A 25,533-nucleotide genomic window follows, 5' to 3' on the forward strand; every position below is an offset into this window, starting at 1 on the left:
TTTACAAATAAGATGAACTGGAATAATAATTATCATTCCTGGCTTGGCATTGAACGGTAATATGCATCTTACTAAACATGTTTTTTTTCAAAGCAGGCTTTTAAATTTTCGGTTACTATTGGCAAAGATGCGCTCTTTCTTCGATTTATCCTAAGGAGATGGTCATTTTGATCTCTGAATGATCCTTTTGATATTCTGAGGTAAATTTATAATTTTTTTACGTTTTAGATTGACTGGAAGGGGAAATTATACTTGGCTCCGCTAACAACTGTTGGTAACTTACCATTTAGAAGAATTTGTAAAAAGTTTGGTGCTGATATAACCTGTGGTGAGATGGCAGTAGCTGAGAACCTACTTAATGGAGGAAAGCAGGAATGGGCACTTGTTCGAAGGCATGAATCAGAAGATATTTTTGGAGTTCAAGTAAGAAAAAGAGGATGTTTTTTTTTGGCTTAAAATAGAATAAAATAGTGAATAATATAGTCTTATATAAATATGTACATATGAATTAGCCAATTATGAAATGCTGCTATTAGATATTAAACTGTATATCAAAGATCGGTACTGGGATAGACTTTTTTGTCTTTTTCTAATAAATTTTATTTGTTTTTCTTATTTTAGGTTAAAACATCGACGATTTTGATGCAGCCTCTGTCTATATAAATTTTAATCTCTGCACCAGAAACGAAAAAAGGAAAATGTAAAGAGAAATGGGAGCTACTTTTTTCAAGGACAATAGAAAAAACTAAAAATTCAGGATATAACTATGTTTAGGAATTAAAAAAAGAAATAAGTTTCTGGAATAATTATCATTATATTTATTTTAATCATTATATTTGTTATAGGCTACTGTATTTATTTATTGATTAGATTATTTATAAGTTTCTGAAAACCAAACTTTCAAATTAAAATTTCGATATAACATCATAAAATCATTCTTGGGTGCTGCACAAAGCCTCAAAATATGTATTTTTAGGTGCAGATTTTTCTAATTCCTGGGAGGGGCCACTCCGATCACTCTGAAAAAGGGAAAGTTTATCCTGTAACCTACAACGTCAGGAGCGAAAAGAAAACCGTTTTTTTTAATATTTCGACATGCGTCATAAGTGGACATATAATTGCAAAAAATTAAAGAATTTAAGATTTTTGACAAAAACACATTAGCATGTATTTTTGGAAAATCAGTCTTGAAAAAAAAAGAAAAAGGAACATCATAAAATCAGTTTTTGGTGCTGCATAGAACCTCAAAGTACATATTTTTTTTTATTAAGGAGGCCTTAGACGGTCAATCATTTTGATCAAAAATTTCCGTCAATCCATTGACATGTGCTTCAATCAATCTTCAATCGACCCTTCGACCAAAGCTATCTAACACACTGCTTTTTATCAAAATCATTGAGTCATTCAAACTTTCTATCAATCAGTGTCAACGCTTGACTCAAGCGCCAAACAGCTTCCTAGATTGTCAATCCTGCTTGAGTTAATCGATTGACGGAAGCTTTTGATCGAAATGATTGACCATCTAGGATCTCCTTTAATTCCCTAGAGAAGCCAAAAGTCGTTGAGATCACTCTGATAAGTTACTCCGGAGCTTAAAACGTAAGGAACGAAGAAAATCCATAATTTTCCTAAGATTTAGACAAAGGTCGTGAATGGACAAGTAGTTTGAAGAATTGAAATTTTTACAATTTGGACTGAATATTTTTTTTTTTGGAAAATCAGACTTGTAAAGAAAAGAACAAAGAAGAAATGAACCCTCATAAAGTCATTATGGATGCTGGACGAATCCTTAAAATATGTATTTTTAGGCGCAGATTTTCTTAATTCCCGAGAGAAGCCCCTCAGATTCTAAAAAACAAGAAATTAATCCTGTAGCCTACAACGTCAGGATCGAAAAACCCCATAAATTTTCTAGTGCTTCGATAAATGTCATAAGTGGAAAAGTTGAAACTTTTATAATTTTGACTAAAAGACATTAGGATATATTTTTGTTATAAAATCAGATTTGAAAAGATATCAAAGAAAAAAATGAAGAAAGAAATTATATATAATTAGTCTTAAAGCTGCAGAGAGCTTGAAAATGCTTTTTTTAGGTTTTCCTAATTTCACATCACTCACACAATCTCCTCTTAATACTAGGGTTAAACTGTATAAATGTGCTCGTTTGGTCCAGTAGATTATTTTTGTTAGTTTGTTGAAGATGTGCAGGTGTAAGATGTGTATATTAATATGTGAAGAACCATTGAAGATGTATATATTATTTATTAATGCGCGCAAAAAATCAATCCTTGCAAAAGCTATTATAATTTTTGAAACCAGATCACCATGTCAGATCGATGGAGGAAGCATTGGAGGATAAGGGGGGGGGGGGTTGTATTGAGATTTGTATAAAGCTTTGTAAAAATATTCTTGAAGCGTCTAGGAGAAAGAATCGCTTTCATGTCAAATTTTTTATTCGATATTTTAAAGAAAATAGTAGAGCGAGGCAAATGACTCTTTCGAAATTAGTTCAGTTATCTAATCCTAAAACTTCCTGAACATTTTATTGACACAGCCTGGGTCGTATTCAGGATTTTTTTTCGAGGGGTATTTTACACAAGTATTTTTTCGGGGGGGGGACAAAAAAAGCATAAAAATTTGTTTATATCCGTTTTTGTTGCGTTTTTATGAGTCAGACAAACATTTCGAGGGAGAGGGGGGTCAAACCCCCTAACCCCCCTGGATACGGCCTTGGACATAGCTCAACTATTTATTTTTAAAATGTTAAAAAAGTTTTGTCTTGTTAGCAATTTTTTACCTTAAATGATAATAGACAGAACCAAGTCTATTCACACGAAGATGAACCTGTGCGATTCCTGTCTTTATTCGGCTTTTTACTGGCAAAGTTGGTCATATTACGCGGAAACGGGTAACTAATTGGGCTGCGCCCAAATCCTTATTTGGGCTGCGCCCAAATAAGACAATGACAGCACTGACAATGACAGCACTGACAGCACTGGACAATGAATACGGTGTATTAGCTATCCACTATTTAAGGAATCTGCTTATGTGGAGTTAGGAACAGTTAGAACAGAGCAACATCTGCTAGCGCGGAAACACAGCTGTGTAAACTCAGGATTATCTTTGGTTATTCATCATTCTAGGAAGATAAATAATGATAAATTATCTGTCGCTTATCAGGATCATAATCTTGAAGATTAGTCTGGATTGATAGCGATGACAAACAAATTTGGGAATGAGTAGTCTTCAATGGAAATACAGAATGGATCTTCATGGAGATTCAAAGCCTTCGTCATGGATGTTTTCTATCTCCAACGATCTCCAATGACTCCTTACTCTCGTTATTCCTTCCAATTTTATCCAATAATATCCCATAATAATATAATGTAATAATAGATATTTTAGTTAAAATAGAATCTCCAAATAAATTACTATCTTTATTGATTGTATCAGAAAAGAAACGAAGAACATTTGCTCACCAGTGATATTAGATCATTCTAAAGAATCTTCTAAGATCATAACAGGATCTCAAAGAATCTTAAGATCCTAAAATTCTAAAAAATAATCTGATAAGTTAAAAAAACAATTTAAGAATTGAATATTTTTTTTTCCATAATATTGATTTTAACCTTACTTATTGCTTATATAACTAACAAGATTTTTGAAGTAGCAAAACAAACGATTTTCGTTTATTGAATTTAGTGTCAAATTTGAACTAATTTCGACCTGGTAAACTGGTTTGTCGGCCAATATTGCCACTAATTTTGAGGGTTTCAGGAGAAATTAAATGAAATAAGATGGTGAAGTGAAGTTGAAAAAAAGAAAACAGCATATGCCATCTATTGACCCCTTTTTTTCTCATTAATAAAAGGAAATAAGTGAAGTTTGAATTCTCTAGATTTCTAATAGACATGTTTTCTCTCACGGATTCCCGAATCTTTGTATTTTATATCTAAATTACTTTTATTATTTTTGATTCGAAGAAGGTGTTTAAGCTCACTTTAAGCTAGTAAGAGAAGATTCTAATCTTTTGGGTGATTTTGAGAGTTTTACTTAGATATAAAGCTCCGAGAGAGTAAAATATTTGTTTTATTAGTTTTTGAATAAAATAATAAAAATAATATAATAATAAACAAAAGTATTAAAAAAACTTTTTATAAAAAACTGAATGAAGAGAAAAATAATAAATTTATTATTTTATTATAAAAATAATTTTTTTTCTGCGAGAAATGAAAATAAAAATAATAAAAGCAAATAAAAGTGGAAAACACAAGAAAAGCACATATGGATATAAAACTGACTTGGGCAAGAAAGAAACTTTCGAGTTGCCAATTAGAAACAACTTGTGCTAAGGATTTGTCTCGAAAAAGGGGAACCCCCATGAAATCTTTATTTTCCATGTTTATTTCGTCTGGTTTGTCCAAACTTAACAAAGTGTACATACCTCGAATCAGTGTCATAGGGAAATTTTTTGCACCATTGAAGAACACCATATAGAACCAAAACATCCGCAGAGGTACAAAAACTAGATTTGAAACGTAAAAAAAAACGTTCGAAGACAAAATGAAAAGAGTGATCCCCTCAAACAAAAAGCATTGGAACCACCCCAAAAGAATGTTTTTATATAATCACTTATGAATGAATTGTTTTCATGGGTTCCACCTCAGTAATTGGTAATTTACATAATTTAGGGCCATTGCCCCGGTGTTGATGTTGACCCCTGAGACATATTTACTAGACCTTTGGATATTTCTGGAAAAAATGACTGCGTCAAAATTTAGTCCAGTAGCATGGAGGTTACGGAGAAGGGTAGCAGAATAGGGCATGGGAGGAACTCATGATTGCCCTCAGATTGTTTTTGGTTCTTAAAAAAAAAGCACTGTAATTTTAGTTTCCAACCAAAATAAGCCCCCTTAAAGTTTCTACGACCGTCCCTTCCATAAAGAAAATTCCATGGGAAAGATAATTTTTGGTCCTTTTGTGACCCTTTGTAGGGCCTGGTTTTGGGGGGAACCAATATTTTTTTCTATTTTTACTCCTGCAACGGGGTTCTCTTGGCTCAAAAACGTATGGATAGATGTTTCGAGCTAATTCGGAAGAAAGTTTTCCAGCTTCATTTTTTTTTTTCGGGGGGCGTACATCAGAAAATTTGTTCATGTATTAAGTTCATCTTGGCCCAGGAACTTCCGGTTATGAGTTCTAAGCTGATAAAGGACGAAAGGCTATTGGTCCGTTTTAGGAATCTTTACCCCCTCCCCCATCTTAAAATAAAATGTCTCACCCGTTTGATTCAGAAGACGACTACTGAAAGTTTCGAGTCAATCCCCCCCCCTTTTCCATCATAGAACCTATGTGTAAATAATTGGTAATTTGCATTGTTTACGACCCTTGTCGTAAGGGTTACGAAGCTCATGCCATCCCTAGAGGCATATTTATTGGACCTTTGATACTTCGAACTCAATGGCTATCTCAAAATTTTGATAGGATGTCTTGGGAGGAAGCGGGGGAAAGCAGACTGTAGCAAAATAGGGCATGAAATGGGGGATGCCATTACCTTCGACTTTTAAAAATGGCTATGACTTTCTATTCCCAATCAAATGAGCCCACTCTAAAACTTTTTACAACCACCTCTTCCATACGAAGTGGCCAAGAAAAAACAAAGAGGAATAGGTTTAAACAATACATTGAAGACTTGGCCCCTTTCTTATGCAGCGCTTTAGCGCTGCCTTTGATCATATTTGATAAATAATTTAACGACTAATCTGGACTAGATATAGTATTCCCCGATATTCGATACGATACGGTACTGCTTAACCACTCTCATATAGCAAGTCAAGGAAAAGGAAATGGGAATAATAATCCTCCCCAGGTAAGTGAAGCTATCCGCTAGATTGATTTTCTTGTTACCTAAAATTACCTCTTCTCTCTCTTGTTACCCTGTCGTTACCCTTGTTACTTCACTCTCGTTACCCTCTTCACAATGTGCATACCCCTGAGCTCTAAAGCCTCTTAAAAACTATAGTAAAGCTCTATAACTGAAATTGCATAATTTCTACCTTCAAACTTTTTTAACAGATAAAGCCCCTGTACAATGTAACAATACTTGCCAAATGATACAGAATATTGATTTATTTTGGATTTACAAGAATTTTTCTATGAACAGTATATATTCCTGTAATCTTTCTCCAAGCTGTTGGTGCTTTCATCGCCAACTCAGAATTGATTTAAAAATGAAGTTTCTGTTTTATAAATCTTACTAGCTAAAGTTTAAACGTTCGAAGAGAATTACTTAATTATTGCATCGCCAATTTGTATACCAGTGCATTCCATATTCACCCTTAGCATTTGTTGTGTTCCTATGACGAAGTCCGTCTAAATAATCTGTGGAAGCGGAAAGAGGGCACAACCCTGGTTAACTCTTGGTTCCAACCAAATTATCCACTACCCCCACTCCGTATCTTAACTGCAAAAATACTATACTCGTACTAATTCCTTAAGTGTACTTGTTTGGTTTGCATTACAAGGTTTTCTACCAGATAAATGCGTCTTCATAACCTGTAAAATTTAGATTTAAAAGAGTGTAATTATTAGGAGATTTTTCGATTATTAATCTAACTTTGAATATTCGGTCAACGTATCTTCTTCTTTTCCTGAAATGACTCCGTTCCAAATTCTGAGGCTTTAAGAACTGTGTTTTTTTTTAACTGCCAAAATTTTTACGTATTTACGAAGTTTCTAGGGTTAACGTAAATAGACTATATTGCTAAGAGATTTTACCTTCTTTATAGTATTTTGGTGTTTGAACATTTGCATTCAATTTTCAATTTTCAATTCATTTTATTTAACATAAAAATACATTTAACAAATATGCCAATACCCGCCCCAAGAAAGATACCAAACAGCACTTGCGACTGGGCGGGTACATACACTAAAAAACAACCCACACAAATTACATACAAACACTACAAAACAACAAAAAAAATCAATCAATCTCTCATCAATTCATTTAATAATAATAATAATAAAGATAAATAATATAAAAAAAAAAAATACAAAAAAAAAATAAAAAAAAACTATGAACCTTGACCTAACAAATATTTTTTCAATTTATTTTTAAATAACCCCAGGTGCTCGGCCGCCCGAATGCTCTCCGGAATAGAGTTCCACACATTAGGTCCTGAAAATCTAGTATGGAAGCTGGCCCTGGTTCCACTTCTATTCGGAACAATGAAATCACTAGCATGACGAGTTTCATAATGGTGCAAAGACCTATTGTCATTAAAATAATCACGAAAAACCTCTGAACTAACATCATTCCAGCATTGATAAGCAAAAATTCCTATTTGGTAGTCTCGTAGCTGTCCTACATTCAACACTTGCAACTTGTTGAAGCAAGCTGAAGTGTTATTTACACCTTCAACATACCCACCAATAAGACGCATCGCTCTATTTTGAAAAGTCTGAACACGTTTAAAATTCACATAAAAATTACTTGCCCATAACATACAGCCATACGAAGCATATGGGTGGATCAAAGCATGGTATAAAAGCAATAAAACTCTCTGAGGTAAGAAATTTTTAAAACGACGAATCGCTCCAAGGCCACGTGCAATCCTTTGTGGCAACAATATCACTGTGGCGTTTCCACGACAAATTACAATCAATGTAAAAACCTTAGTACCGGATTTCTTGAACTTGAACTACAGGCTTATTATTAAACAGAATTCTACCATCAATATCACTGGGCTTGCCTACTCTAGAATATACAATAAAATTAGTCTCAGTAACATTAACTGATAACAAACTCAAACTAGTAAAAACATGGAAATTTCTCAGAACACACTTCACTTTCAACACAAGACTATCCAAACAACGACTAGAAAACGTAACTGCAGTGTCATCAGCGAATGACGTTAAGCAACAATCTGGAAGATAAAACCTCATGCTATCCACATAAACCAGATACAGAAGTGGACCAAGGACCGATCCCTGTGGCACACCACACGACACTTGATAAGGGGAAGAAAAAGCATCATCAATCATCACTTTAATAGACCTCCCACACAAATTATCAAACCACTTCAAACTCACTCCTTTAACACCTAAGCATTCTAATCTTTGCAATAAAATTTTAAAATCTACTGTGTCAAATGCTTTCCTAAAATCAAAAAATACTGTTAGGGGGATTTCACCTTTTACTAAACAATTATTTACAAAATCCACAAGATAAATGGCAGCATGGCTAGTGGAATGACCTTTTCGGAACTCGAATTGGGGGTGTCACTGACTAGGCTATGTTTCGAGACATGGTCATATAGACGGCGATGAATAACTGTTACTAAAAGTTTTGACAATAAAGGTAGCATCGATATTGGTCTCCAGTTTCCAGCATCTGACCTGGCATGCCCTTTGTAAAGCGGGATAACTTTAGCTTGCTTCAACGCTTCTGGAAAGGTCCCCGTTTCCATAGATAAATTAATAACATGGAGAATACATGGTAGTATATACATTAACACAGCTTTAAAAGTTCTCAGATTCACGCCATCCATCCCAGCAGAATTCGGTTTTATATTTTTCACTATTTTAATCACTTCATCACCTGTACACTTTTCAAACTGGAACTCAACAGTGTCTCTGCGAGAGTCCACGAATTCCTCGCTAATAAAATTTTCCCTGTCACACCTTATACTCTCTTGAACAGACAAGCCAACCTGAGAATAAAACTGGCCAAAATGATTCGCGACCACATTTTTATCACTCACATAACTTCCGTTTATATGAATGCAAGGCGACTGACTACTTTTCTGATTTCCCATAAACCTATTAATAACTTGCCATGTGGCTTTGGTATCTCCCTTACTATCAGAAAACATTTTTTCAAAATACTTCTTCCTTGCTTGTCTTCTCATACTGTTCACCTTATTTCTGACTCGCTTGAACTCTGCAAAATCTGCGTCATCCTGACTATTAGGATATTGCTCATATAACAAGTTCCTTTTTTTTTATCAGGTCTATTAATACCTCCGTAATCCACCGCTTGCGGGGATCGTCCCTGTTTTGTTTGGTCAAGCGCAAGGGGCATGTTTTCTCATAAATTGGTTGGAATATATACATGAAGTGATTGTACGCTAGAGAAGAATCACCAGAAATCCCCAGGACCGAGTCCCACTTGATACAGCTCAACTCCTCGGTAAAGCTATTCAGATTTTGCTTTTTCAGCTCACGTGTCAGTATTTTTTTAGCTGGGATACGTCGTTTTCTAAGACACATCACATGAGCAATTACCGGAAGATGATCTGAGCCTGGATATACTATCACATCTGAATAGCTTTGACTCAAATAGCCAGGTCCCCCGATAACTTTATCAATTAAAGTCGCAGAATGAGTAGAGATTCGGGTAGGTAGACAAGTTAAAGGGTAAAGGTCACTTGAAATCATATAATTAAAAAAATCCAAATTATCACCTGAAAGATCTAAAAGATTATAGTTAAAATCACCCATACAAAAAAAATCCATGCTTGTAGACAAAACCAACATCATCAACTCATCAAAACCTGCCACAAACTCATCCAGGCGAGCACTGGGCGGCTTATACACCACACTAATTAAAACTTTCCTTTTTTCAATTTCTAATTCCAAACAAAAACTTTCAATCTTACCTTCTATCCATACACCCAAATCCTCCCTCACCATATGCTTCATATTTTTCTTAATCAAAAATCCCAGGCCTCCTCGGTTCATAGTTTATCAGTTCCTTACCTCAGAATCATATCCTGGAAAAGAAAAAGCCGAGAGAGATTGGCCAGAACTCAAAAAAGTTTCACAAATACCCATTATATCAAATTTTGAGGAAGATATCTCAATCATCTGCAGAACATCTAAATACCCCTTAGTAAGGTGCCAATTCCTCGTGCAAAGACACAGCGACATGTCTCCACTAACTTGCGATGGCAATATATAAGAACTCTCACGAAGAGGCTTTGAATTAATAATAGGCAAATCATCACTTCCAATTTGAGCCTCTAAATGATCATCAATACGGAGCGGATTACGTATAAATCTATTAAATAAAGAAAATCATTCAACATAAGTAAGGAAATAAAATAATTTCTCTTAATCTAGAAAAAAAAAACCAAAAAAACAAAAAAAAAAAAAACACAAATAATCAACATTTACTAATACACTAAAGAGTGTCAACAAGTGAGCAGATTCGTGTTGGGTGGCTATCACCCTGCTCACGTTTGTAAACACGGCCACGATCAGACCACACGTTTTTTACACCATATCTGTTTCTCGCACCTTCAAAAATCACTTTTTTCATTTTTGTAAGATATTCAGTGACGAATACACCTGATTTCGCCAGCTTTGATTTCGCTCTGAAAACATTACACGCCGTATCTTTAGTTGCAAATTTAACGAGAACTGGCGCAACAGCCGTAGGTGTCTGGATATTCCGGGCAGCGTTCAGAAGTCTAAAACGGTTCACAGACAACAACTTTCTTTCTGGACATTTACACCCATTCCTTTTACTATATCAAGAACAGTAGTACCCAGGTTGTTTCTGGCTCCTGCTTCATTCCACAAAACCTAAAGAATCAAGCAAACGCTTCTGTTCGTAATTGTCTAGCTTTTCCTCAATAGTAGCCACTCGAAGCTGTAATGACTGAATCTGGCTATCCAGCGATGAAAACAGTTTTTCTATTTTCTCAAACTTTACGTTGTATTCTAGCGTGATCGAATCATATATTTCCGAAACAATCAGTTCAGGGTTCAGAGCGGCTTGTTGCGATGAGCCTGCTACTCCTGTCACGGAAACAATTTTTTCCTGAACTTTTTTCTCTATTTCTTTCACTAGGCCAAATTTAAGCTTTGTAACTTCATCTTGTGCTAAAGTAAGCTGATTTCGGATTGCAAATGTTTTGCTCGAAGCAGTTACATCAGCACCCGCGCCTTTCGCAGTTTTCTTTTTCAGAAACTGATAGTAAAGATCAGAACAAGATTCACACTCACGGAAAGCATGATTTACGCCCTTAGCCGTTTTTTTCGAAGCTTCCGCATAATTTCCACTATATGAAAGAAGATTCGCTTCTACCACGGTCTGAAAGTCATGGGACCCGTAGCAAAAAACAATGAATTTTGGCGTATACTCTTTTTGGTTAGTTATGCTAACAATCCGGACTGGCCAGAGGGGATATCCCTTGAACTGAGCTACCGCCAAATCTCCCTTCTGAAACTGTACCATGATGAAAATAATAATCCAATAACTCAAAAGTTGACTTATCTTTAGTGGACAGGATCTTCCAAAACTAATTAAAAATTAAGCAGGAAACGAAAACTTACTCGCAAGGGGGGCAATTAAATCCCCCCGCTTTCCAACAATATCTTGCAAAAATGACGTCCGCCAATGCTATAATTATGAAGTGATATCTAATTAAAAAGTCACTTGTAACTTTAATCCTTTACAGTATTGTGACACTTCCGTAATCACTGAGTTAATGAATTCTGAGTTAAGTTAAGTTAAGTTAAACTGAGTTAAGTTAAATTCTTATAGATAATTATTTGTCCAACTATGGTAGATAACAACATTAATTGCACAACTGAAAGCTTTCCCGAAAATGGACTAATTTGTTAGAGGGAGTTTTTAAACTGAATTACTTCCAAAGCTCTTAGAAAAGTCTTATTCAAGGCTCGTCTCCAGGCTTCTAAGAAGTCTCTTATATAAGTTACTAATTCAGCAGTACTTGATTGAATTAACTTTCTCTGATATACATTCTTTTGAAACTGTTTTGATGTCCCCTTAAAGTCTTATATTTATTTGCTGTGATATTTTCATTTCGGGCACAAACAGTGTAATTGTGCAATACTTCGCTAATCCGATGTAGAAACACCTGGGGTGTCACGTAGCATAAAATGCGTCTCAAACTGTGTTTAATAGGATAAGCTTTCATTTTTTTTTCTTTTTTAATTGCGTATCATATAATCAGGCACCACTAAGTTATAATGTTCAATACCAGTACACATACATCTAACTGGGGGGAGGGGACTTCCCCATGGGGAGTAAAAAGCAAATCTTCGTTTTAGATTCAAAGTATTTTAGGCGATCTACTTTGTACAGAAAAAAGGGAAATCTACCCCCCGTATGTGGGGTAAACTAACTTGACACACACCCAATAAGTCACTTAAAGTGAATAATAATAATATCAGATAGGGATTTACGAGGATTGACAATAACAATAGTGTCTGGCTGATTTAATCCTCTCCCCCTCGAAATTCTCCATAGAAAATCCCCCTACCCCCACGGATCAATGCCCGGAAAACTCCCTCGGAAACCCCCCACGAACAACTCCCCTTCAAAAATTCCTCCCGCAGACAATTACCTGCCGGAAAATCCCCCCTACATGTAAAATTGAGGAGCCAAAGAGAAAGTAAGACAAATAAAAAGAATGAAGAAAGAAGGGATTTTGGAACATTTTACCTATATTCCAAAATGCAGGTAGAATATATGCTGTGGAATATCCTATTTTATTTATTTTTGTATTTTTTTTTTAATTCTTGTTTTCGTGTTTTAAGGGGATCGAATTATCAAAGCAGGGTAAGATAAAGGCTAAAGAAAACAATTTGCTTGCTTGTTTGAAATAAGTAGCTCTGCTCATTTTAAATTTGCTTAGCTCTGACTTGGAGTTCGATTTAGCGACACTATGATTAAACTTAAAAAAGAAAAAAGAACAGAAAAAAAAAAAAAAAAAAAATCCCCATAAGATGCTTCAAACGAGAAAACCTTCTGATGTATTACTAGTGGACGTGTTCTTGATCGCTAGGGGTGAAATGTATGTACTATAGATGTCAGTACCAGAACAAGTACATGGGAAGTAATTACTCGTGCTTCTTACTTCCTGCCTGTATTTCTATGCACTTCCATCATAGGGCACCCTATCCACAGTTGCCACTTATTTTATATTTCCAATTTTTTTTAACCTTTATCTTACCGTGCTATAATTGCTTAACCCCTGAAAACACGAAAAAAAGAATTGAAATAAATAAAAGCAAAAAAAAATAGTACTATAGGGCATTCTACACCAGATATTCTATCTACATTTTGTAAATTGGATAGGATATTCAAAAATCCCTTCTCTTCTCTTATTATTTGTATTAGTTTTCCTTTGGCTGCTCAATTTTATGTTTGGGGGAATTTTTGGTGTGTATGGAGGGCGGGGGTAATTATCAACGCGGGAGGGACTTTCCGGGAAGGATGATCCTAAAAGGTATTGTTTTTAAGTTAAAGGAATAATGAGAGCTTGTCATTCTTTCAAATATCAAGGACAGTGAAAATGAGGTTTGATTATTTGAGTTTGCTAGAAACAAATAGAAACCGTAGCATAAATATCTTAAAAATTTAAGAAAGATTGGAAGTTAAATTTTTAATGAAAAACACCTCCATGTGTAGTTGTGTAGTTTTGTCGTAGCAGAGGGTGCCAAACTAAGCGAAGAGGTAAAACGGGTGACATCCAACAAATTAAGAAGGTATAGGTTTCCTTTGAAGGTGTAGTTGTCTTGGGAATTAAAAGGTTGGGAATGTTTGAATTTTCACGGACGAAAAGCGTCGTCATATTTAGCCAACTTGTTTTACTTATTTCGTTTCGCGGTTACACGTGGCAACACTGCCGAAAATATGGTACTGCTATATAAACTTCCTAATTTTGAAACAGTTAAAAGAAAAATTTCAGAAAATCGAGGTTTTTAGATATAAATAGCCTTAAGATGAGTCAAGGAGGCTAAACTGTTTTTATTTTTATGTCGTTTGTGCTTTAACTTATTTTGTCGCTTGGAAACCACATTTTTCATTAAGTCGGTATTATTTTCATCCTGTATTTATAAAAGGAAGTAGGCTTTGTCAGTAACTACGTAAGATTCCCTGCACTCAACTATCGTCTTCAAATTGCTGGTCGTCCAATTCTTCTTCAAATGATCCAAAGAAATAAAAGACGTAGGGAAATAACAAAATTTTAGTACTTTTTTCTAATCTGTGCTTTCTTCAAGGAGTAAGAGGGAAAAGCTCTGTAACAATTACGGTCTGTAGTGGAAAAATGTGGCTTCGATTTGCTATATAATTCGTAAAATTATGTTGTATTTATTTTTAGCTAGAGGTATTTAAATTTGTTTTGTCCCAATGATAACTGGTAAGGGATGAAGGGGAACTTTCCTGATTTCAGTGAAGTAAACGTGTTTTTAATAATGAAACTAGTTGGTAAAGATCCTAGAAGACTCTTATTCACTCTCTAAAAGAATAACAAAACGTGATATACACCCTTTTGTTTTTAGCAGGTTAGTTTTCTCTCCATGCAGCAATTCTTATCTTTGACAACCATATCAGCCAGTGCATTACCAAGCTTCTAGATTTGACCACAACCAGCGGCATCATCCACCTGACTATGCCACGACACGCAACACACAAGCTCCAGCCTTTTGACCTCAGTGTTATGGTTCCCCTGATATCACATTAGAATCGTGAGGCAGTATCCTTCATGAAAGCCAACCAATGATCGACCACGTATCCTTCATGATAGTAAACAAACGTAAGACAATCTCTATGCACAGCATCTCAGAATTGCTAGGTAAGGCTTGTACCAAAGCTTTCTCGCTAGAGAACATTAATTTTGATATTGTTGCACTAGGATCTATCCTTTTGAAAGAGATATTTAAGAAAAAAAACGAGCTCTTGAGCTGATCTGTATCAGACAGACCGTTTGTCACACCTGTAGAAAATGACAGACGGCATTTATAGGTTCACACTGGGCATTCTGAGGATGGGCCGTCATCTGCATTGATAGCCAGCTATCTAAAGAGGTAGACCAATTGTTCAGTGAAACAGTGTTAATGAGACCACTCCCAAAAGAATCCCCCCAAAAAGGAACTAGGATAGTTGCCAGCAAGAAGACGACAGAAGTTCTTACCGACGCACCGGTCAAAGCAATTATGAGCAAGAAAGGCGGCTTTGAAGAGAAATCAGGCCGAGGAGAGGAAAGCAAGCACCGTAAAGACAAAAAAGTAGCAGAGATAAGGGATAGGAAACCGAATGGTAGGACTAATCTAAGGTGAAGCTATGCATAAGTGACGAGAAATCAGGGTCTTCTGAAGAGCTGAACAGAGATGTACGTGGTACTCTTAACGATGACTCGGATGAAAGTCTCGCTCTTCGGCCGAATGCCGAAGAGCCATTAGGATGATAAAATAGAAATGAATCATTATATTCTGGTGGGGTTCACTTCTAAGAAGGAAGCCTGTTTTCGCTATGTTGTGCAGGTCATCAAAGTGTGTCTGCTTGACTTTGAGGTCCAGTAGGCCTACTACTCTCAAATAGTTCTCCTCCAAACTAACTCCGAATGCTCCCCGAACTCCGTTGAAATTATCCATGGAGAAAAAGCAGAAAAACAAGACCAAACAGCTAAAAAATAAAATAAAATGTCATAAAGAAATGAATAAACGATTTACAAGAAAAGGAAACTCCTTTGATTTTTTCTTTTGTTGCATAGTGTTTTTTTATCTTATTTTTCTTGTATATTTTAGCCGTTTACTCTCGTTTTTTCTTTATTCCACAGATAAATGTAATATATTTGGGCATTTATGAACTTAAATATTATTTTAACAATCTAATACTTAAAAGTTTTACCAGTTATTTATATATTTTCCAATTAGACCGAATCTGAATAATGAATACCGAAACTGTATTTAATTGCTTGTATTGCTATTTAATTTTAGACAACCAGAATTTCGTCTTTGATTTTAGACGATGCCAACGAGATTATCTGGGGGACTGACAGCTGTTTTTCATAGGCAGCGCGCTAGCGCTGCCTAAGTAAAGAACGATGTGGGCACAATGTGTGTTTTTTTTCTTCTTCTTCAGTCGGGCACTTCGTATCGAAGCAGTTGTTGTATAAACTTCGAAAAGGGCTTATTCGAGTGGAAATTGGAGGGGCTAGTGCCCTTTTTAATAGTCGAAAGTGATAGGAGAGTAACTAGCCCCCCCCACGCCCATCATTCCCCCAAACACAACCAATCAAAATTTTGAGATAGCCATTTTGTTCAGCGTAGTTGATTTCCAGATAGAAAATATTTTTTTGACGAGGATACTCCCCCACAACCCTCAGGGCAAGGGTTTTAAGTTATACTCTGGGGGCATGTAAGGGTTTTAAAGAAGGCGTTGTCGTAGAAACTTCAAAAGAGCTCATTCGATTGGAAATTCAAAGGGCTAGTGCCCTTTTTAATAATCGAAAGTGATTGGAGGGCAACTAGCCTCCCCCCCCCCCCGCCCATCATTCCCCCAAACATCCGATAAAAATTTTAAGATAGCCATTTTGTTCAGCGTAGTGGATTTCCAGATAGAAAATATGTTTTTGAGGAGAACACTCCCCCACAGCCCTGAGGGCAAGGGCTTTAAGTTATAGCCTGGGGCATATAAGGTTTTTAAAGAAGGCGTTGTCGTAGAAACTTCAAAAAAGCTCATTCGATTGGAAATTCAAAGGGCTAGTGCCCATTTTGATAATCGAAAGTGATTGGAGGGCAACTAGCCCCCCCCCCACGCCCCTCATTCCCCCAAACATCCAATAAAAATTTTAAGATAGCCATTTTGTTCAGTGTAGTTGATTTCCAGATAGAAAACATATTTTTGAGGAGGACACTCCCCCACAACCCTCAGGGCAAGGGCTAAAAGTTATGCTCTGGGGGCATATAAGGTTTTTATTGAAATCGTTGTCTTAAAAACTTGAAAAAGGGATCATTCGATTGAAAATTTAAAGGCCTAGTGCTCTTTTTAATAGTCGAAAGTGATTGGAGGGCAACTAACCCCCCCTCTCACACCCACCTTTTCCCCAAACACATCCAATAAAAATTTTTAAATAGGCATTTTATTCAACGGAGTTGAAAATTTTGGAAATTAGGTCTTTAAGGATGACAACCCCTCCCCCCACAGCCCTCAGGGCAAGGGTTGTAAGTTATGCTCTGGGGCATATAAAGTTTTTATTTGAAAGCGTTGTCGTAGAAACTTCAAAAGGGCTCATTCAATTGGAAATTGAAAGGGCTAGTGCCTTTTTTAATTTTTAATAGTGATTGGATAGCGACTAACGCCCCTCTCACTCCCACCATTTTCTAAAACACATCGAATCAAAATTTTGAGATATCCATTTTATTGAACGTAGTTGAAAGTTCTGGTTTTTAGGTCTTTTAGGATGATAACCCCCTCAGAGCCCTCAGTGCAAGGGTTGTAAGTTATGCACTGGGGGCATATAAGGTTTATATAGAAAGTTGTTGTATAAATCATAGGTAGCACGATCATGCTGCCTAAGTAAAGAAGGGGACACTCGAGAGCGAGACAAGAAACGGGGACTAAGTAAAAAAGAGGAAACTCCCCCGTAACCCTCAGGGCAAGGTTTTTAAGTTATGCCCTGGGGGCATATAAGAACGATGTTGGCACACTGTATTATTTTTTGCCATTAGAGCAGGGCACTTCGTATCGAAGAAGTTGTCGTAGAAACTTCGAAAGGCGGTCATTCAGTTGGAAATTGGGGTGGCTTGTGCCCTTTTTAATAGTCGAAAGTGATTGGAAGGCGACTAACACCCCTCTCATGCCCACCATTTCCCCAAACACATCTAATCGAAGTTTTGAGATAGCCATATTGTTTTACGTAGTTGAAAATTCTGGAAATTCGGTCTTAAAGGATGACAACCACCCTAACAGACCTTAGAGTAAGGGTCGTAATTTATGCCCTGGGGGCATATAAGGTGTTTATAGAAAACGTTGTCGTTTCCAAAAGGGCTCATTCGATTGGAAATCGAAAGGCCTAGTACCCTTTTTAAAAGGCGAATATGAATTGAATGATTAACTTCTTGATAGTACAGGTCAATTTAGATTAAATTTAATATTACTTGTTATTGTTCTTGTCTAGAAAAGGACATTTCGTATCTAAGGGGCTGTCGTTGAAACTTCGATTAGGACTACTTTAATCGAAAATAGACAAGACTGGTGCACTTTTTAATAGTCGAAAGTGATTTAAGGGCAACTAATTTATGCCCTGGGGGCATATAAGGTTTATATAGAAAGTTGTTGTATAAATCATAGGTAGCACGATCGTGCTGCCTAAGTAAAGAAGGGGACACTCGAGAGCAAGACAAGAAACGGGGACTAAGTAAAGAGGAGAACACTCTCCCACAACCCTCAGGGCAAGGGGTTTAAGTTATGCCCTGGGGGCATATAAGAACGATGTTGGCACAATGTATTATTTATTAATTTTTTCCTTTAGAGCAGGGCACTTCGTATCGAAGAAGTTGTCGTAGAAACTTCGAAAAGCGCTCATTCAATTGGAAATTGGAATGGCTTGTGCCCTTTTTAATAGTCGAAAGTGATTGGAAGGTGACTAACACCCCTCTCGCGCCCACCATTTCCCCAAACACATCTAATCAAAATTTTCAGATAGCCATTTTGTTTAACATAGTTGAAAGTTCAGGAAATTCGGTCTTAGAGGATGACAACCACCCTAACAGACCTTAGGGTAAGGGTCGTAATTTATGCCCTGGGGGCATATAAGGTGTTTATAGAAAGCGTTGTCGTTTCCAAAAGGGCTCATTCGATTGGAAATCGAAAGGCCTAGTACCCTTTTTAATAGTCGAAAGTGATTGGGAGGCTTGACATTTTTATAGTAAAGATCGAAGTGGTTATAATGTATTATTTTTTGTTGTGGTTGATGTTTAGACCAGGGCGTATACGACTACGACTACGATACGAGTCGTAGTCGGCGTATACGATACGTATACAATACGAGTCGGCGTATACGATACGACTCCTTCGTATCGAAGGAGTCGTCGTGGGAACTTCGAAAAGGGCTCATTCGATTGAAAATCGAAAGGGCTGATGCCCCTTTTAATAGTCGAAAGTAATTTGAGGGCAACTAATTCCCCTTCCACTCCCACCCTCCCATCAAAAAAAATATAAATGTTATTACTTTTATAACTTTAATAAATCAAATGATTTTAACATTTTGATTACTAAATATCAGTATATGTATATTAAACTGACGATGTACATTCATTTGTATTTTTTTCAGTAAAGTGCAAATTTTGTTCTGGCCTTGGGAAGGCATAGGGGTTTTGCGCACAACTTATGTTAATTTCTGCTCGTTTTGATTTTGACTCGGTTATTTATTGTATTTTCTGTTCGTTTTGGGTCTCATTTATTTATCGATGCTGATCTGTGGTAGTTTCACGTTATGTAGATTATTTGATTTTATTTTTGCTCATTTTTTGTTTAATGGAGTTCTTTACTTTTCTTTGAAAAACGTATTTTTTGGAAAAAGTCTTTTAAATTAGTTTCTCTGAAAGATTGAGTCCTGGGTGCCTGCAAAAAGGGAAAGTGGTTCCTAGCCTGATAACCCCTTCATCTCATGATTGTTGAGTAGCTACTTTTAATTTTCTCCCAATTCGTCTTGATTCGCTTCATTTTTTCAGATTTGAACCCTTTCTAGAAAATGCCCTCTCCCCTCCGAACAAATTGGATTCCAGGTGAAAATTATTCTAAATCCGTTAAAAAGATGGGGCGCAATTTTATGGAGGCTTATTAAATATTAATTGTCTTAATTCTGTTGCAGATTTGTGGAAACAACCCATATTTATTAACAAAATGTGCACAGATGTTAGAGGAAAATATATCTATGGACTTTTTGGATATAAACTGTGGATGTCCTATTGATATGTTTTACGAAAAGGTTTGTATTCTTGTTTTACAAAAGCCACATAATTGTACAGTGACGTAGCTATGGGGGGCAAAGGAATCTGTTGTTTTAGCATTGGCTGTGGTGCCATTAAGATAAACATACTTTTTAACCCTTAGGGAGCTGCTGTGGGGGTTGGAGTGTGTGCAGGAACAGAAATAGCCCTTCGACCCCGGAAAGCTACCTACGTTTCTGCAGTTGTACTGGTGTAATATTACACATGTACAGATGAAACCGATTATCTCCTCATAGGACATGCTTCTGTGTGCAAGCTAACTGTCTACTAAAATTAGAAAGACTGAAAAAGGTTGACACCAAAGTGTCTACTAAAATAAATACTAGTCAACCCAAAGTCAAACGTGGGTGCTTTATTAATTTGTGAGGTGTATGCTGAATGTTTTCCAAAAAATTCGTCTAATAATGGTTTAAGGCACTCGTTTGAATAATAAAACAATAAGCAATGCAAAAGACATGTTTTGATCTTACTGAAGAGGTGTATACTGAAAGAAAGGTTATGCTTTGATCCTGTTTTACAGCTGAAGGATGATATGTTGCCAAAAGGTAAGCTTTTTCGCAGTTCAGCTATAACAAAAAAATATGGTATTGGGTGGTAAGAGGCCGTAGGAAAAGTCATGAAGTAAGATCGAATTCGTGAAATTTTTCTCAGCTTGTTCTCAAGCTTATTTTCGGGGACAGTTCAGGGGCCCGATGTCAAGTGACTTGGTTTTTAGTCGCTGAGTTTTTAGATTAGTTTTTAAGTTTTCAGTATTGTACCAGTAATATCAGTATTTATGTCAGTAATATTTCAGTAATATGAGTATATCAGTAATATTTATATAAGTAATATCAGAAATACCAGTAATATCAAGTCCATAAGTGTGTATGAGGAACTTGAATGACAACAGAGCTCTTTGAATGTTTTAATTTCTTAGCGGACAATCCTTGATTGTAGATAGTGCAAATGTTGTATACAAATTAAGAAAGGCCATTACTAAACTGGCTTCCAGCAGTTCTTATCGTAATCTACACATAAAGGGTATTACTTTTATTTTTACAGGGAGTGCTTCTTATGTGGTTAATATTGTTGTTTTGTCTAAACTTTTCTAGGCTAAGGTGTAGAAAAAAAAATTACGATAGCACTTGTTGGAAAGCAATACTGCCTGAGTGTTTTAAATAAACATGCTACCTGTTTCTCATTGGTCTGTAGATTGAAATTTATTTAGATTAGATTTAGGTGGTAGATTCAGAAGACGGGTTGCAAATAGAAGCTTACAATTTAAAACAAATTTTGAAATAAAATTTTGTTTCGATTGAATTCTATTTTTGGAAAATGTATCCTTTTTGACACTGATTCCTTTGTTGCTATCGCCAACAGTCTTTTTGCAATAAACCTTATCTTATCTTATCTAGAGAAACATTGAATTAGGGTGGGCCAATAATTCAAAACTAATTTCCAAAAAAATGTTGTGGGGAATCCTTTTTCCACCAAAATGTTTTTTAATGCAAATTGTTTGTAATTGGTGATTCTAAACTTAATGTCGAGAATTAGCTGAAAGATTAGATTTTTTCACTTTGAAACCATCCAAAGAAAGCACGTGTAATAAACTCACAGCATTCAAACGTCACTTTATTACTGCAGGCTGTTGACCCCCCCTTCTTTAGAAGTAAGAATTAAGATCCCCCTTCTTGTATAAAGAAATAAGAATATTTTTCCGTCAGTAAAAAGAAGAGGGGTTGGGTATAGCTTTAGCCAATCCACATCTGAAATGTGATAACCTTACGTAAGTGATAAGTTCCTTATTACTAAAAAGTGATAGGTTTCATAAGCTTAAAATAAATCTGTTTAATTTTAATGAGAGTTTGTAATTTAACGTTCAATTTTAGCTATTCAAGATGCAGCTAAAAACATAAGTCCAAAAACCGATAAAACCGATCTGGTGTTTCGGCACCTGGTTCGGACCTTTGTAGAACTAGGATCGGGGTAGCAGTTTGTTAATTTTGATACGCAAAAACTTTAAAGGCATCGAAAACCAGACCAATAGGGGCCAATAGTGTTTTTTAAATAAGAAGTTTGTGAAGCATCCGAACTCAATTCTTAGCAGATTAAAGCCCGCATTTAAACTTTTTTAGATTTTTACATTTTCTTCATCGAAATACTATTTTTCACAATAGTAAAAAAAAGGTGTTGCGCGATGTGCATTAGTTAAAAAAAAAACTGACATGTATCGAGTTTGTATGTCTCAAAAAGCTGCCTGATTTATAGAAAAACATTCCGCCCTTGTTTTTTTGTTTTCTTTCGGTGCCGAACATCTAAATAAAAACACACTCACGAATACACAAAAACAAAATCCAAAAAAAAAAAATGGTGATTGAATTTTATAGGTTAGGTTCAGTAGAAAAGTTTTCTTTGACTTGCTTGGAAATTCTGGATTTCCACAACAAAAAGACAGATTTTTATCGCTTTAGTTTTATTATTGAAAATAGATTAAGTTTATCTCCTGTTCTTGGATGTATGACTTTTATCAATTTTACATTTGCCAATTAGAAGCAATTCGCGTTTAGTGATTCAAGAGTTTTTGGCTCATAATCCCCTCCTCCCTGATTGTCAAGATTTTGTCAATTTTTTAATGTATTGTCTATAATTTGTTGTGTTTCCCAAGTTTATTCTACCTCCCTCCCCTCCTATAAAAATATCAACATATCGCTGGAATTGAGACTATCTTTATTTCTCTCAAGTTTAAAATTTAGAAAATTAACTTATGTCTGTTCTAGGCTCTCAAAAATGCGATTAGTTAAACTCAGCACTCTAAAACTACCTTCGAATACGACTATTATCAGATCCTCCCAAACCAATCATATTGACTTTCATTTAAGGTACAGGCCACAACCCCCCCCCCTCCGAACTTCTGAAATGTCAAGATTTGTCAAGAAATGTCTACTTAAGAGCCTGAATCACTGGTAACCTCCCTTTTTTTGCAAGTTTAAATTTTGGGATTTCTATAAGATCGTTTCTACGCCCCGAAAAATGACTTAAAAACTTGAAAAAACTTTCGCATGCTGAACAAAGATCTGCGTTGCGCAGGTACCGATCTCCTGAATCAATGCCTTCGGCCGGGAGTACAATGCGTGGTTGGGGGCAAATCATCCGACACTTCCCGTGTCTTTCCCCCAGATTTCTCCAGGTACCCATTTAGAGCTGGGTCGACTCTGACTGAGCTTACAGGGTCACACCATTGACCCCCGTTCCAAACCAAATAACGCAGTGACACCAGAACTCGAACACCTGACCTCAGGATTCCGGAGCCATAACCACTCCGCTAGGATGTCTCAAAAAGCTGCCTGCTTTATTGAAAAAAAATCCGCCCTTATCTTTTTGTTTCTTTCGCTGCCGAACATCTAAATAAATGGATCCAATTAAATTCTGTATTGTGGAACTGTCTTAGAATGTTATCAAACTCTCCCCTATCACTCATACTGTTTTCCATGTAAACCACTTTGAGTGCCAATTAAAGAGAGACAAGGAGGATTAGTTTAAAAATTCCCTTTGGGAACTTTGGAGCTATTGAAAGACTCGGGATTGAAAGAAACTACTGAAAACACAGAGAGCTAGTGGGAAATGGCCTTTATCAGAAATTGATAACTTGCAGTAATTGATGACAAATCGGAAAAGGGGGTCGCAACTAACCCAAGAAAAAAAAGTACTAGACATATCGCCCAAACGTCACTAAATCAGAGAAATTTTCGCAGATACTTTAAATTCACATCTGTATTTGGATTCATTTTTTTCCGTTTTTTTGTGAAAAATATCAACCTGCTTTCCGGCTTTCGAAATACCGACAGATTGCCGAAGATTGTCCTTTTCGGCCAATCGTCAAGGGCTAAACGGAAAGCAGGCCGTCCGCGATTGGGTTGGGAGGATGTCATAAAGGGAAGTTTCTGGGAGGGGGTAAAGAGGGAGGCTTTGAATAGATTGGGTTGAAGGAGGAGCATGCGTAGCTATGTTGGCCTCAGGCGGTTTGATGCTGCGGTGAGTTGCTAGTAGTAGTAGTAGTATAGCCAAAAATTATTATTTTACGTTTCGGCAATTTTGAACATAACCCACGCATCTAAATACTTGAAACATAAATAAGTGTGATCATAGAATCGAAGCAACTTATAAACGAACTCTTATTACTCTTTTCAAAGCAAAAATGTCTTGCGCTTTTCTTTTCAAGGAGTAAGGCTTATTTTAGTAGTGTCAATTGGGGGAGGGGGCTGTGTAACCCTCTAGATTGTTTTGTCACTCCCTACTAGATTTTGGATTTTTTTTTAAATACTTTTTTTTGTATTTTCATTGACAAATGACCAATTTACCTCTTCCTAAATATAGGAGGAGCTAAATATAGGAGTTTCTTTTGTGAAGGGGAGTGGGACATTTTTCTTTTGTTTTAAAGTATGCAGGCATGGAGAATTCGTTCCAATACACCCCTTCTCCTGTCATCCCCACGACCTATCAGGATTTGAATGGATGTCCGTAAAAGTTACGGACACCCTTCCTACCTATGTTTTTTTCTCTCTGTTTCTTATACTTCTGTTTTCATTTTGGAGATGATGTTTTTCTCTCTCTTTCTTATGCCTAGTATGTATAACCTGTTTTCATTTTAGAGAGGATGTTTTTTACATTTATTGTTTTTTTCTTTGTGCATTATTATTTACTGGTATAGGAAAGTCTGTTTCTATTCTGTATTTCTTTTTTATACCAATGCCTTTTTTTGTTATTTTAATATATCTTTGCTGATGTTAATATGTTTGAGTATGCTCTTATTTTTTCATTGTGTGTTCCATTATGTGAGGTTTTTTGCTTTACGAAGCTGCTCTATTCATTTTTGTCAGTAAGTTCAAGCCCGAAAAATAATCCTGCTGATAGTTAATCAGTTTATTGAAAGAAAAGATAAGCTGCTCACAAAAACCGTCTTTGAAGTTCAAGAAGAACCGCGTCCATAAGTAAAAGAAAAAAAAGTTTGGAAAATGGACTCAAGCTGCTGATAGTTAATCAGTTTGTTGAAAGAAAAGATAAGCTGCTCACAAAAACCGTCTTTGAGGTTCAAGAAGAACCGCGCCCATAAAATAAAAGAAAAAATAAGCTTGGAAAATGGACTTAAGCTGCTGATAGTTAATCCTGCTGATAGGTAATCAGTTAATTGAAAGAATAGATAAGCTGCTCACAAAAACCATCTTTGAGGTTCAAGAAGAACCACGTCCATAAAGTAAAAGAAAAAAGTCTGGAAAATGGACTTAAGCTTTGATAGTTAATCCTGCTGATAGGTAATCAGTTTATTGAAAGAATAGATAAGCTGCTCACAAAAATCGTCTTAGCGGTTCAAGAAGAACCGCGTCCGTAAAAAAAGGGAAAGAAAAGAAGTTTGGAAAATGGACTTAAGCTGCTGATAGTTAATCCTGCTGATAGGTAATCAGTTTATTGAAAGAAAAGATAAGCTGCTCACAAAAACCGTCTTTGAGGTTCAAGAAGAACCGCGTCCATAAAATAAAAGAAAAAAAAGTTTGGAAAATTGACTTAAGCTGCTGATAGTTAATCCTGCTGATAGATAATCAGTTTACTAGAAGAATCGATAAGCTGCTCGCAAAAATCGTCTTAGCGGTTCAAGAAGAACCACGTCCATAAAGTAAAAGAAAAAAAGTTTGGAAAATGGACTTAAACTGCTGATAGTTAATCCTGCTGATAGGTAATCAGTTTACTAGAAGAATCGATAAGCTGCTCGCAAAAATCGTCTTAGCG

At 36.1% G+C, this 25,533-nt stretch overlaps 1 protein-coding gene across 6 annotated transcripts in view; it reads left to right on the forward strand.

Annotated features, from left to right (window-relative positions):
* Positions 1-25,533, forward strand: part of Dus3 (Dihydrouridine synthase 3) — a 122,198-nt gene that overhangs the window by 32,714 nt on the left and 63,951 nt on the right. For all 6 annotated transcript variants that reach the window (XM_089085659.1, XM_089085655.1, XM_089085654.1 and 3 more), the window contains exons 6-7: positions 229-423; positions 19,635-19,751. In XM_089085659.1, coding sequence (XP_088941785.1) covers positions 229-423; positions 19,635-19,751 — 312 coding nt within the window. The remainder of the gene's footprint in view (positions 1-228; positions 424-19,634; positions 19,752-25,533) is intronic.

This window comes from Artemia sp. Qi Xiang Cuo, chromosome 3 (assembly GCF_049724085.1).
Source record: "Artemia sp. Qi Xiang Cuo chromosome 3, ASM4972408v1, whole genome shotgun sequence".
NCBI classification, from domain to species: domain Eukaryota; kingdom Metazoa; phylum Arthropoda; class Branchiopoda; order Anostraca; family Artemiidae; genus Artemia; species Artemia sp. Qi Xiang Cuo.